The sequence below is a fragment of the Hyperolius riggenbachi genome, chromosome 3 (assembly GCF_040937935.1).
Source record: "Hyperolius riggenbachi isolate aHypRig1 chromosome 3, aHypRig1.pri, whole genome shotgun sequence".
Classification (NCBI taxonomy): Eukaryota; Metazoa; Chordata; class Amphibia; order Anura; family Hyperoliidae; genus Hyperolius; species Hyperolius riggenbachi.
The window spans coordinates 143,041,387-143,054,804 of NC_090648.1; the positions used below are offsets into that span (position 1 = coordinate 143,041,387).

Here is a 13,418-nt window from a genome sequence, read left to right on the forward strand (position 1 = left end):
AAAAAAAATTATCCTTATTCAAAAAAGAAAAAAAATCAGAATTTAAATTAATGTCATTCTCCATTAACATAAATGCCTTTTGCCACTATAAATGTGGAGAAGGGCACTTTGCAATGTATGAACCAGCAATCATGCAGATTGCTGCTTTATAAGTAAGATTCAAGCAGATATAATTATATTATTATAATATTTGGCTTTAAAATCTGCCTGAGACATTGCAATCAAAGGGATTTATACTTACCTGTGACTTCCTCCAACCCCTTGTAGTCTGTGGGCTCCAATCTGTGGCCTCCCTCCATGTACATTCCGCCACTGCTAACCCCAGTAAAGTACTCTTGTCCCAAGGGGCCATAATTTGGACTTTAGGCTCCAATGCTTTTTGTGAAATGTGGGAAAGAATTCACTGCTCTACTGTATGTAACAAGTGGTCTGTCGGTGTGGGGGTTTGCAGTGTGCTTATGCCAACTCCCAGTGGGGAGAAACTGGGATCTTGCGAGTAATAACCTGTATGACTCCATATACTGATGCGCTCACCTGCTTGATTGATATGCCCTCAGTGAACCAACTTTGGGAACATGGAAATATTTGGACCTGTGCTTTGCTTGGCGGCAGACAGCCTAAGAATAGGTACCACCCTGATGGGTGGAGTGAGGGGAGTTATGGAGCATAAATTGTGTGGACCACAATCTGCCAGCCACACCCTGAGGAAGCACGCATGCGCGAAACCGGTCGGTGGGCGGAGCTCGGAAACCCCTGACGTCACGCACACCAAACAGAACCGGCGGATGAATGACCAAGCCTGCAATGCATGCATAAGCTTTACCTTGAAGTCTGTATCTGGACTCTGTTTTGCTTTGCCTCTATCTGTGCTGCCGTCCATGCCATGCTTAATTTTCCTGCACTAACCTACACGTATTAGGAAGTCTGCGAATGGGACTTTATGCAATGTGCTGGGAGAATTTGATATCCTGGTACCACTTTCTAAGCTGTACTGCATTTATCCATACATTTTCATGGTATTCTGTGACAATGTACTAAAGTCAGGAGATGTTTCCTTATTATTTTACTAGTTTTAGAAGGGGTGCTGTCTAACCTTTAGATGTCCATGTATAAATCTATTTAATATTCATTAATTATTATATAAATAAAATTTTGTACCTTTTTTTTTTTCACTACATATTATTTTGGTGAAGTCTGTGATCAGGATACAAACACATTGCCTTTTTCTGTTTAATTACCAACCCCAGTAAAATCCCTGATTGGGCCAAAAGACTTACCTTACTGCACTGGCGCAGAATCCTACTAGCCACGGGAGTGCGATCATGGAGGCTCAGGGCCAGGGCTATACTTGTCAGTCCGGATCTACTGCGCATGCGCGGGAGGTCCATGCATGCGCAGAAGATTCAGACTGGACCCAACTGGGGCTGATCGTGGCGCGGCTGAACAGCAGACCTCAGGGAAACTGCGTGGGACTCGGACATGTTAATGCTGTTGGAGGAAGCCGCAGGAGAGTATCAAATCTAATTTTTTTTTTTTTTTTTTTTTTACAACCGCTCTGGTAAACTTTAAGCAATACCAGTTGCCTGGCTATCCTGATCCTCTGCTTCTAATGCTGGGAATACACTGTTCGTTTCTGGCTCTAGATTCTCCTCTCAATCGTCTTTGCTGCTCGATTCTGCAGTCGATTCTCTTATCTTCCGCTCGTTTTTGTTATCTTTTTTCTATTCACTTCTATCAGAAATCGAGCTGTGAAAGGATCGAAAAGGAGATCGGACGTGTCAGAAATTATCGAACCATCTAATCACCTCAACGAACCGTGTATTCCCAGCATAATGCTTAGCCATAAATCCTGAATAAGCTGCAGCAGATCAGGTGTTTGACATTATTGTTAAATCTGACAAGATTAGCTGTATGCTTGTTTCTGGTGTTATTCAGGCACTACTAAAGCCAAATAGATAAGAAGGGCTGCCAGGAAATTGGTATTGTTTAAAAAGATAAAACTATGGCAGCCTCCATATCCCTCTCACTTCAGGTGTCCTTTAAAGGGAACCTAAGGGATATGGATGTTTCCTTTTAAACAATACCAGTTGCCTGACAGTCCTGCTGATCTTTGGATGCAGCAGTAGCTAAATCACAGACCTGAAACAAGCATACAGCTAATCCAATTTGGCTTCAGTCAGAGCACCTGATCTGCATGCTCGTTCAGGGGCTGTGACTAAAAGTATTAGAAACACAGGGTCAACAGGAGTGTCAGGCAACTGGCATTATTTTAAAAGGAAAAATCCACATCCTTCTCAGTTTAGGTTCTTTTTAAGGAGAACCTATCATGAAAGAAAAATGGTACAGACATTGCTTAGATTCTGTATAACTGATCATGCCTTAACTGTCCTGCTCTCTTATCTTCACTATACAATATATCATCAGCCTACCTATTTTTGTATCAATGACTCACTAAGTACTGAAACCTCATTTAGAATGACAGTACCAAGATTTCAGTCAAGGAAAGTTTACCTGCATTATATACAAAACGCATACAACTGCAGATGTCCTTTTCTTCAGTGTCTAACAATAGAAAGCCTATGCATTTCCTTGTAAATGTCACTCAAGAAACCCATAGACAAAGTACTTTGGTTGGCTGAAACAGCCGACACTTTTTTATATATATAATATATATATATATATATATATATATATCAGAAACTGAGATCTTTCTGGGTCAAAAACCTGATCTACCAGAATGGCTTCTTTTCAGTCAAGCACGAGGGTAGCGTCTGAAAACCTGGACAACCGTGGCAGTGATATCACACTGCCGGCCAAATGCATTTAACAAGCATTGCTTTGCAGGGTTTATGGGCTAGTCTGCAGATGGTGGGTCAGCTAGAGGTGCCTGCCAGACTACCATGTGCAGCCTAACTAGCAGTGCTGTACCTAGCTCCACATCACCCCTCATTGCCTCTGAAAAGAGTTCCTCTTCACTTGCACACATTTTCCCATTTATTTCTATTGAATATGATCTTGCCATACTGCACACTATTGCAGGCTGAAGGCGAAAAACTTCATCAAGGTAACCTCTGATGTACTTTTATCATTATCTACTCCTTTTGATTGCTTTATTGCTCAGGTTTACATGCATGATCATGTTCATACATCAGCCATGAGATCTGTGAGGCGGGTTTAGTCTGGCATTTTATAATCCCATAACTGTAACGTATCACAAACCACAACTATGTACTGATCTGAGAGAAGCTGTGCGCTTTGGGTGCTATGGGGAGAAAAACGCTTTATAAATGTTTTGTTGATATATACTCACGGATAAACTGATCATTTCAGACCTGAAAATTGGGTTAAAAATGGGGACATATCAGCAAGCCATTCCAATGAAGAGATGTCACACAACTGGTGTAGCAACCTTGCTCTATTGGAGTATGTCAGAGTAGTGAAGTCGGAGCAAGTTTTGGTACCTGGAGTCAGTCGGGGGTGTCATAAACTGAGGAGTTTGACTTGGGTGATTTTTGTACCCACTCTATAGCCCTGCAAGGCCTGTGTAGCCGGAGTCGAGAAGTCAGAGCAATTTTGGGTACCTGAAGTCGATGGTGTCATAAGCTGAGGAGTCTGAGTTGGAGTCGGATGATTTTTTTTATTTTTGTACCAACTCCACAGCAACACCCCACTTTTTACTCCAATTTTATTGGTCAGGGTTAGGCATAAGGAAGGGGTTCATGTTTAGGGGGAGGGTTAGAGTTGGGTGTCAGGAAGGAAAGGATATCATTACAGGGTCAGTTGCAGCTCATCAAAAATGAGGGGACATATGACAAAAGTACTGCCAATGCTAGCATAATGTAGCGGAACCAATGCCAAAATTGCCAGCCCTATATTAAATAAAATTGGGGTCAGCTTGTGGGTAAATGGGCTTGTTTGCAAGGATTTACAGTAAGGGCCGGTTCACACCGCATGGATAAAAAAAAATGATCCGTGAAACAAATCAGTTTTCATTGGGCATTAGTCCGCGACCCTACGTTAGCGTGTGGTCAACGTGACAGATCAAGTGGATCCAGAAAATGGATCAATTTGAACAGAGCAGTGTGAACAGATGCTATTGATTAACAGGATCCTTTCACATCCAACTCTTCTTTACTCTGGCAGTTCAACACTTCTTGAACTTAAGTTTTTCTTTAGGAGCAAAATAAAGGGGAGTATGAAGGGTCCTAAAATAATTGCTAGCTGTGTGATATGACTTATACAAAGCTCAATGTGAGGGGTTTTTTTTTTGTTTGTTTTTTTCATAAGGGAAACTGCCTTGTCTGTAGTTTTATTTTTCAAGAGGAGGCTGGTAATACGTAAGAGCAGTGAGATGCGTGTTTCAAGCCGTGACAGCAGAAAGGGGGGAGGTGCTGTTGACTGGGGGTCTGTGGTGTACGGATGTACTTGTTATTTCTGGTTGCTTAGTAACACGGCCATTTCTAAAGAGCAGAATCCTTATAAATAATACTCTGAAATTATCTCTCCACCTACAGAAACCATTAACACTCCGCTTTCTGTACACAAATAAAAAATGAGTATGATTTCAGTTTTGTACTTTGGTGCTGTAAATTACCAAATTTTACACGTTAAATAAAAATTGCGGTGCCCGTATATGGCGTGACAGAACACATGCATTTAATAAAGTGACTATAAGAGGAAGAAAAGATTGTGTTGAAAGCAGGTATAAAAGATAAAATACAAAGTCACTATGAGTGAATGGGTGTACTGTTGTGACAGGAGTGAGGGGGTGGATGCGGAGCCCACACTGTACCCACGCTCTACCCACTTTGCAATTCCATACATGAGCAGAGGAGGAAGGATAGAGGAAAAGAAAAAACATGACCCATATGTGATATAACACTGCAGTCTAATAAAGATTAGTGAAGAATTGAAGTGCTCTGCAAAATATGCGGATAATACACAACCTACATTAAAGTAGAGCTCCAGGCTTAATATGCAGTTGAAAGCAGTTCATATGCAATACATTTTTTTTTTAACTTGTTAGAGGATCTGTAGCTCTTCTTGATCAGTCTTATGATTCACACAAGCCCCTTCACAGTGCACAGCCTGGCAGTCCACCCCATTAGAGTGGAACCTTGGTTTGCGAGCATAATTTGTTCTGGAAACCTGCTTGTAATCCAAAGCACTCTTATATCAAAGCAAATTTCCCCATAAAAATTAACGGAAACTCAGATGATTCGTTCCACAATTCTAAAACCTTTATAGACATGTAATGTGCTGTTTAAAGTAAAAATTATTAAGACTTTCACAATAACAGAATCCTTGCCATCTGTTGGCTCACTCTAGCCACTTTTTTTCTGTGCTGTTAACAGGGAACTAATCCAATGACAGTTGCGTTTGCTTACTTTTGAAGATTTCACAGAAATGTGACATTCTCCAGCCCCGACACTCAGATTAAGTACAATCCTGCAGCATTAAAGGAAGAAGAACCATCTTCTCAGTTGTGATGAAGTGATGTGTGTATACGTTCTTCCTTAAATCAGAATTCCATAAAAGTTTTTGCTTATCTTGCTAAGCACTCCTACACCAAGTTACTCTCAATCCAAGATTTGACTCGACTTCCTTTTTCGGCACTGTAACATCTTGGTTCACCTTCCTGGGTGCTTGATGAAGGCTTGGTAGTGTCATGATGATCACCCTACGCTGAAATAAGAAATGGTGACACCTTCCTGGTTATGCAGAGTTGGGAATGGCAACACCACTGGAATTGAATCGTGAATCTTGCCAGGAGAGAGCCGTAAGGGTGGTATGAAGGAACCTTCCCATTATTAGTGATCACACTAATGTCCTCCTGTATACAAAGGCTCTAGGGTCTGGGGTGGTTTATTGACGGAAAGCTTACTTATTTCATCTTTCAAAGTTGACCAATAAATGGTATCTTGATTCAAAACTTCTTGACTGTCTGTCTAGCAATTTTCACTCAAACTGCTTATTAACAATACTTATCCTCTGCAAGGCCAAATACAAGGGGACTCCCCTTCTAATTTGTGGGTTTGGCAGTTTCAGCCAAGTGCATTAAATCAAACTCTGGCACAATGGAGTGTGAGGGGTAAGGAGGGAGAACGATAGTTGAATGAACAGTAGTCGACTGAGGAGATTTGGCAAGTTGGCCTACGCATCGGGGAGGGTCGGGGGCTGCTCTACACACACAAGAATCTCAGCACAGGCGGTGTGTAGTGGCCGCCTTGGCCAAGTTTACTCCAGTGTGTGTACGAACCTTAACTGTGACCCTCCTATCTGCCAATTGTGGAATGACTGTCTTTTATATGTACATAAAACAAAGTAAATAAGCTTACATATTTGCTGTCAGTCCCTGCACTGAGAAACCTGAGTTTTCTCCCAAAAAGTGGAGCTTCCTTTTAAAAGACCTTTTAACTGCTTTCCTTTCATTCTGGCTGCAGCAGTGTCTGAATTGCACACCTAAAACAAGCATGCAGCTATTCTTGTCTGAGTTTTGTCATACACCGGTACAACTGATCTGCATGCTTGTTCAGGGTCTATGGCTAAAAGTATTTAAAGGACCACTACCGCGAAAAATTGTAAAATATAAAATACATGTAAACCTATACAAATAAAAAGTATGTTTCTTCTAGAGTAAAATGAGCCATGATTACTTTTCTCCTATGTTGCCGGCACTTACAGTAGGTAGTAGAAATCTGACAGAACCGACAGGTTTTGTACTAGTGCATCTTGGATTCTCAGCAAGCATGGCCTTTATTGTTTATAAAGACATTCCCTGAAAATGATTTCTATAAAGATACTGCCTCCCTGTTCACTGCACATGTTTTGGCAGTTGGACAGAGCAACTGCCATTCACGAAGTCCTTATGAAAATAAAGAAAACCCTGAGAACCCCTTATGAGGAGATGGGCTAGTTCAAAACCTGTCGGTTCTGTCAGATTTATACAACCTAAGTGACAGCAACATAGGAGAAAGGTAATTTATGGCTCATTTTACTCTGGAAGAAGCATACTTCTTATTTCTATGTGTTTACATGTATTTTCAGCAGCACAACCTCCATATCCTTCTCACTTCAGGCATCATTTAAGGTTCTTGTTTAGCCCCAAATTAAGAACCTTTTGTGCAGTAACAGAGTTAAATTTTTGTAAGCTGGTGCAAAGGATGGTGTGTCCGGTATAGTGCATAAAATGTTTAGTGGCTTAGACCTGGGTACCAGCCACTTACAGCTGGCCCTGGAGGAGAATGGCAGGCAGCCCAGCTGCATTATCTTATAAAATGTTACACTCCTTTTCCTTATTCCTTATGTGAGTCATCAAGGATTTAAATTAACCAGCAAACGTGCCCAGTATATACGTACTTGGCATGTGTTTTTATTTTAATTTTTTTTTTTATTGATTTTTTTTTATTTTTTTATTGTAAGCTGCAGCAAACTCTGCAGTCGCTAATTCAGATTCATTTTAGCAGCTGGAAACAACTTCTTTCAACCAAAGGAAGTGATGAATGCCTTGTTCATTGTGAATAATGGCTACTATGTTTCTCAGAAGTGTGACATTTGGAGTTGATGTTTTTCCTGTTCCTGTTACAGATCCAAAACTGTAATACTTTTCTTATGCTATAAAATGCATCACTTCCTCAAGCAAAAATAGTCAGAGCACACCTGAACTCCGCAAACAATGCAAAACTAGGCTTACACTAGTCAATTTTGGTAGATTGGATAACCAATCACTGGTTCAAAACATTGTATAATGTGTACCAATACTTGCCAAGCTCTAGAACACAACAAACAAAACACTTACTGATGCCCCAAACAAACTTCAGGATGAGGGTTTGGCTGGTACTCCCATGCAACTAGACCCAGTTCCAACTTCTGCATTGGTTCAAAGGCTAGAGTGTGATATCAGTGGGCTAAGCTGCCTATTCCCCCCCCCCCCCCCCCCCCCATTTTAAAGCAGTAAAGGAGACCTGAATTGAGAGGAATATGGAGGCTGCCATATTTATTTGCTTTTAAACAATGCAAATTGCCTGGCTATCCTGCTGATCCTTTGCTGGTAATACTTTTAGCTATATACCACGGGTGTCAAACCAAATCACACAAGAGGCCAAGAGCCAAAACAAAGCCTAAGATGCGGGCCAAAATGTTTATAAAAATTTAGAGTGGTGGCAGTCTCCAGTGGTCACCTTTAAAATATCAGAGACCATACCTAAATGTGTTTATTGCATCGATGTGCCATCATCTGCAGTAAAATAAAGGGAGAAATGTCGAGTACCAACCTGTGCAGTATACTTTATTCAGTGATTCTCACAGCAAACTGGCATGTACATTTGTACAGTATTGTAGGCTGGCAGGTGAGTGATGGCATGGAAGCTCCAAACACCTGTTTTGAAGAAAAAAAAAATACTCAATCATAGTGACCTGTCCTCCTTCTGATGTCACCTCTCTGGGAGTGGGCGTTTTTCCTTCTAGCTATTTTTTTATATAATATACCAGTGTCCCACTGTCTTTACTACTTATTTCCTTCTTTCTGTCGTGTTCTCTTGTCTATGCAGGACAAATCTTGAGGCCCTCCAGAAGAAGTTAGAGGAGCTGGAATTGGATGAACAGCAGAGGAAGCGGCTGGAGGCTTTTCTTACTCAGAAGCAGAAGGTTGGCGAGTTGAAGGATGATGACTTTGAAAAGGTTTCTGAACTTGGAGCTGGCAATGGTGGTGTTGTCTTCAAGGTCTCACACAAACCAACCAGCTTAATCATGGCTAGAAAGGTAATTTTGTTGATGTTGTACTTGAATTTTATTCGTAATTGTAGACTGTGAGTAATGTTTTTTTTCTTTAGAGACTGTACTTAAAAAAAAAAAAATACTTACTGGGCTGGGGGAAGCCTCAGTGTCCCAATGAGGCTTCCCCGTCCCCTGCAGCTTAGGGCAATCCGCTGGCTCCCCCGACAAGCCTGACGAGAGGATTTACCTCTCCAGGATCCAGTGCAGGTGCAGTAGTTGCTCTTTGTTTAGGCTAGGCAGAAATAGCTAAGCCCGATCGTATCCACTCTACTGCGCAGGCGCAAAAGTGTGCAGTAGAGTGGATTGATCAGGTTCGGCTATTTCCGCCTTTAACCCGAAGGAAGAGCTAGAGCGCCTGTGCAGGATTGCGTTAGCTAAATATTAGCTCGCCGCACTTCGGGGGACCCGGGCAGGCTAACGAAGGGGCGGAGGAGGGCAGGGGAAAGCCTTGTTAAGATCCAGAGGCTTCCCCCTCCCGTGGTAAGTATCCCCCAGAGTCATTTTTAAGTCCCCTTTAATGCTTCTTATTTTGCCGAGCCCCTGCCTCGCTCAACCTTGGAATAGTTTCATAAAAGCAGAGTGACAATCAAAACTGAGCATGGAGAGGGGTTTTAGGTATCTATAGAGTTGACATTTTGGTCAGCTGAAACAGTAGATATCTGTTGACTACCTGATGTTCTAAAGGACCTTTGCTCTAATAAGTAGACTAAAGTGTCATACATGTGGAATTTCACCATTTTAGTATGTCATTATTTTCTTACTATGACTTCTTCTTGCAGTTGATTCACCTGGAGATAAAACCTGCAATCCGAAATCAGATTATCCGAGAACTGCAGGTCCTGCATGAGTGTAACTCCCCATACATCGTGGGCTTCTACGGAGCCTTCTACAGCGATGGAGAGATCAGTATCTGCATGGAACACATGGTGAGAAAAGAATCGTGGCTGAGTGTGAAAAGCGGATCAGGAGTAACACTGAAAGCAGTTTAAGGGTTTGTACACGGGCTAGATGGATGTCGCCCAAAGGGGATTGAGGCTTAATCCTTATGCTGGGAATACACGTTAAGTTTTTACTTTAGATAGATGGGTTCGATAGATAAATTCCAACCTGTTGGATCTGGTCGATTCTACTTTCGTTTCGATTCTCCTCATTCAAGTGAATGTAATTGATAAGAAAAGATAAGGAATCGAGAGGGGAATCGAGCAGTGAATCGAGAGTAGAATCGATCGAAAGCGAAAACGACGGCAAAAACGAACGCAAAAACGCATCGTGTATTCCCAGCATTAGAGTGAAGTCACCGGGCCAAGACTGCACAGATTCGTATTTAGCCTGCAGTGCAGGGGGAGTGGCGTAGGTGTGACATCATGTGGTGGTCAGGATAGGCAGGGACAACAAAGACAATAATTGTTTTGCTGAATTGATCCACTCTGTGGATTGCTGGCTTGGCGGGAGACTGTTGTGCACACACTGCATTATCATCAGAGACCTACTGTTATAGGCCGACTGTAGTGAGAGGGTTGTGGAGGCTGCCATATTTATTTCCTAGTAAGCAATACCAGTTGCCTGGCTATCCTGCTGATCCTCTGCCTGTTACACTTTTAGCTATAGACCCTGAAGAAGCATGCAGCAGATCAGGTGTTTATGACATTACTGTCAGATCTGACGAGTAGCTTCATGCTTGTTTCTGGTGTGATTCAGACACTACTGCAGCCAAATACATCAGGACTGCCAGGCAACTAGTATTGTTTTAAGAAGAAATAAATATGTCAGCCTCCATATTCTTCTAAACGGAACTATCGAAGCAGCCCAAAGATATATTCTAATCTCTAAATTACACAATATAGGAGTAGATAAATCTGACCTCCATAAAAGAACAAACCACATGGGTAGGTATAACGTTTTAATGATGCACAATAAGTTTCATGGGTGCTGGCCCGCTTCCTCAGGTTAACAACAAGTGCCTAAGTTTGCAGTAGTCACGGGTGTGGGTGCCTTTCACCTGTGTACTAATATATCTTTGGGCGCTTCTTCATTTTAGCATTAGTTCTACCCTTCAGGGTTCAGTATTGGACACCTTTTGTCACAATAACCCAAGGAGAGCAGCTGACCAGTACCTGCACAGCAGACCTTGGATACCGAGCGGGAATAGTCAATTTCCCGTAGCCTCTGTCAGTGGTTTCAGGAGTGCAACCCACCCTTGTGAATACAAACCACTACACTATCCTCGCCGATATATCCAAACGATACTGCACTATTGGGCTCATGGTCTCTCTCATTGCAGAATCTTGGCGGCTGGGAGTTCAACCACCAAGAATCACCATTAATCCATAGTCTTCTCACTACAGTTGTCCTTTAAGATAGTGTGTTTGAGCCTTAAAGAAGTTGTCAGGGGAAATAAAGTAAAATGAATGGTACTTACCGGGGGTTTCCTCCAGCCCCAAGCTCCCAGGACCTCCCTCGCCGCAGCTCTTCCCGCAGCCGTTTGCCGGAGCTCCGACCTGGTCCCCGGCGATGACGTCAGAGCGACCTGGAGGTCGCTCTGTACTGTGCCTGCGCGATCGGCGCTGGCAATCACCACCACGTGGGCCGGAGCGGACTGCGCAAGAGCTTGGGGCTGGAGAAGCCCCTGGTAAGTACCATTCATTTTACTTTATTTCCCCTGACAACTCCTTTAAGACTTTTTTGTTTGACTTGCAAAGCACTGTTTGACAACAAAAACCTCATACTACTTAAAAGGACCCTGAGCAGCGGTACAAAAAGCAAATCTGGACTTAACTGGGGCTTCCTCTAGCCCTCTTTAGCCTTCGAAGTCCCTCGGTGTCCTCTGGGTCCCCTCCGTGGTCCCACTGGCGACTCCATAAACCTAGCGACTTCAGCATCAGTGCGTCATCACATTGCCGTAAGGGTTTTGTGCATGCACGGTTCAGTCTATTGAGTACCAGCATGCACAGGACCCATGCGGCGACAGCCACAATGGCACTGCGGGTTCCTGGATGGGCCTCGCATGCGTGACTGAAGTCGCATAGCTACTGGAGCTGCCAGTGGGACCTCGGAGGGGACCCAGAGGATGCCAAGGGATTTTGTGGGCTACAGGGGGCTGGAGGAAGTCCCAGGTAAGCCCAACTTTGCTTTTATTTTCACCTCTGTTCAGGGTCTCTTTTAAAGATCTTTGTGTGAGCATACATGCATTTCTGCTGTGTGCAAGCCTTAATTGAAAATACAACCTAAAACAAAATCTGGTAGAAGTGGTTTTACGAACTTCTCCATGAAAACTGTTGTCAGCGCTTTGGTTAAAGAATGCAGCTTTAAAAAAAAAAAAAAAAAAAAGGTGGGGGGAAAGGCTGCGCGTCCCTAAACACATGTTGCAATTCAATGTTGCAATTTATATAAACATCATGAATGTTAGCACTTGTCTAGGATGCAGGGCATGCATTTTTCAGTCTGGCTGAGGCAGTGTATGCCTGTGCGATTAACCATTAAATTGCAACATGTGTTTAGGGACGCGCAGCCTTCCCCCCCCCCCCCCCCCCCCCACACTTTTTTTTTTTTTTACTATGTAACTGTCAGGTTAGCTGCTCCCAGCCCCTCCTCCTGAGTTTACTGTTTGCATAATAAGTAGTAGCAGATTTGCATATGATTTGCATCTGAATTGAATGCAAAGTGTGCAGAAAATCTATTTAGGTGCTTCACACTGAGCTGGTGGTCATTTCAGATGCAGCCTTAGTGGTATGCGCCGGCGCTCTCCTCGCTGTTCAAAAGAATGCAGCTTATTTGAAGGACATTTTAAATGTACAATATGCAGGAATCTGTAAATAGTTACTTAGATAGAAATGTCACAGAATGCATCAATTTGTTTGCTGCAAGGGCTGATCGACCAGAGCGCAGAAATAGTGACTGGGGAGGGATGGGATAAGGAGAGTAGAAGTAGATGATTGCTTTGCACACTCACACCACTGCTCAGGATAGAGACTTTTGTCATGACACAGTAAGACTGTGGGTTATTTTATCTCTTTTTCTGTTTCCCTAGGATGGCGGGTCACTTGATCAGGTATTGAAGAAAGCAGGAAAAATCCCTGAAAAGATTTTGGGAAAAGTCAGCATTGCAGTAAGTGTTGCACATCTGCACCCATCCATGCTTCATAGACTGAGGATCAAAACCACATCACATTAAAATTTATATAGCCTACAGACTTGTACTTTGTGTCCTATTTACCGTTGAAAATTAAAGTGTACCTGTAATACCGCAATAGGAAGGTTCTTTCTGGATAATCTGTAGGCTCCCCCTGTCCTCTTCCACTGGCCTGTTCCAGCTCTTTTCCTCCTCAGAACAGTCAACAAGCTGATGTCGATGGCTTGCCCATGCACAGTAGCATGGAACCAATTGGGCTCTGCTTTTTCCGCCAAAGACTTAATAGGTCCGCACTATTCCACAAGAGTAAATCCTCTGGGCCTGCACAGTAGCACAGACCCTATCCGACTCTTTCTACACGAACCCTGACTGGGTCAGTGCTACTGCTTATGCAGTGCAACAAAGATTGCTTAAAAGGAAAGAAATATGGCATCTTCCATATACCTCTCCCTTCAGGTTCCCCTTAAAGGATACATGAGGCCACCCTAAAAAATAAAAGCATTACTCACCTGGG

The 13,418-nt window shown here is 42.8% G+C and overlaps 1 protein-coding gene across 1 annotated transcript in view; it reads left to right on the plus strand.

Moving 5' to 3' along the window:
* The window catches only part of MAP2K1 (mitogen-activated protein kinase kinase 1), a 52,947-nt gene that overhangs the window by 11,429 nt on the left and 28,100 nt on the right, over positions 1 to 13,418 (plus strand). The window contains exons 2-4 of the mRNA XM_068275020.1: positions 8,550 to 8,760; positions 9,555 to 9,701; positions 12,803 to 12,880. Coding sequence (XP_068131121.1) covers positions 8,550 to 8,760; positions 9,555 to 9,701; positions 12,803 to 12,880 — 436 coding nt within the window. The remainder of the gene's footprint in view (positions 1 to 8,549; positions 8,761 to 9,554; positions 9,702 to 12,802; positions 12,881 to 13,418) is intronic.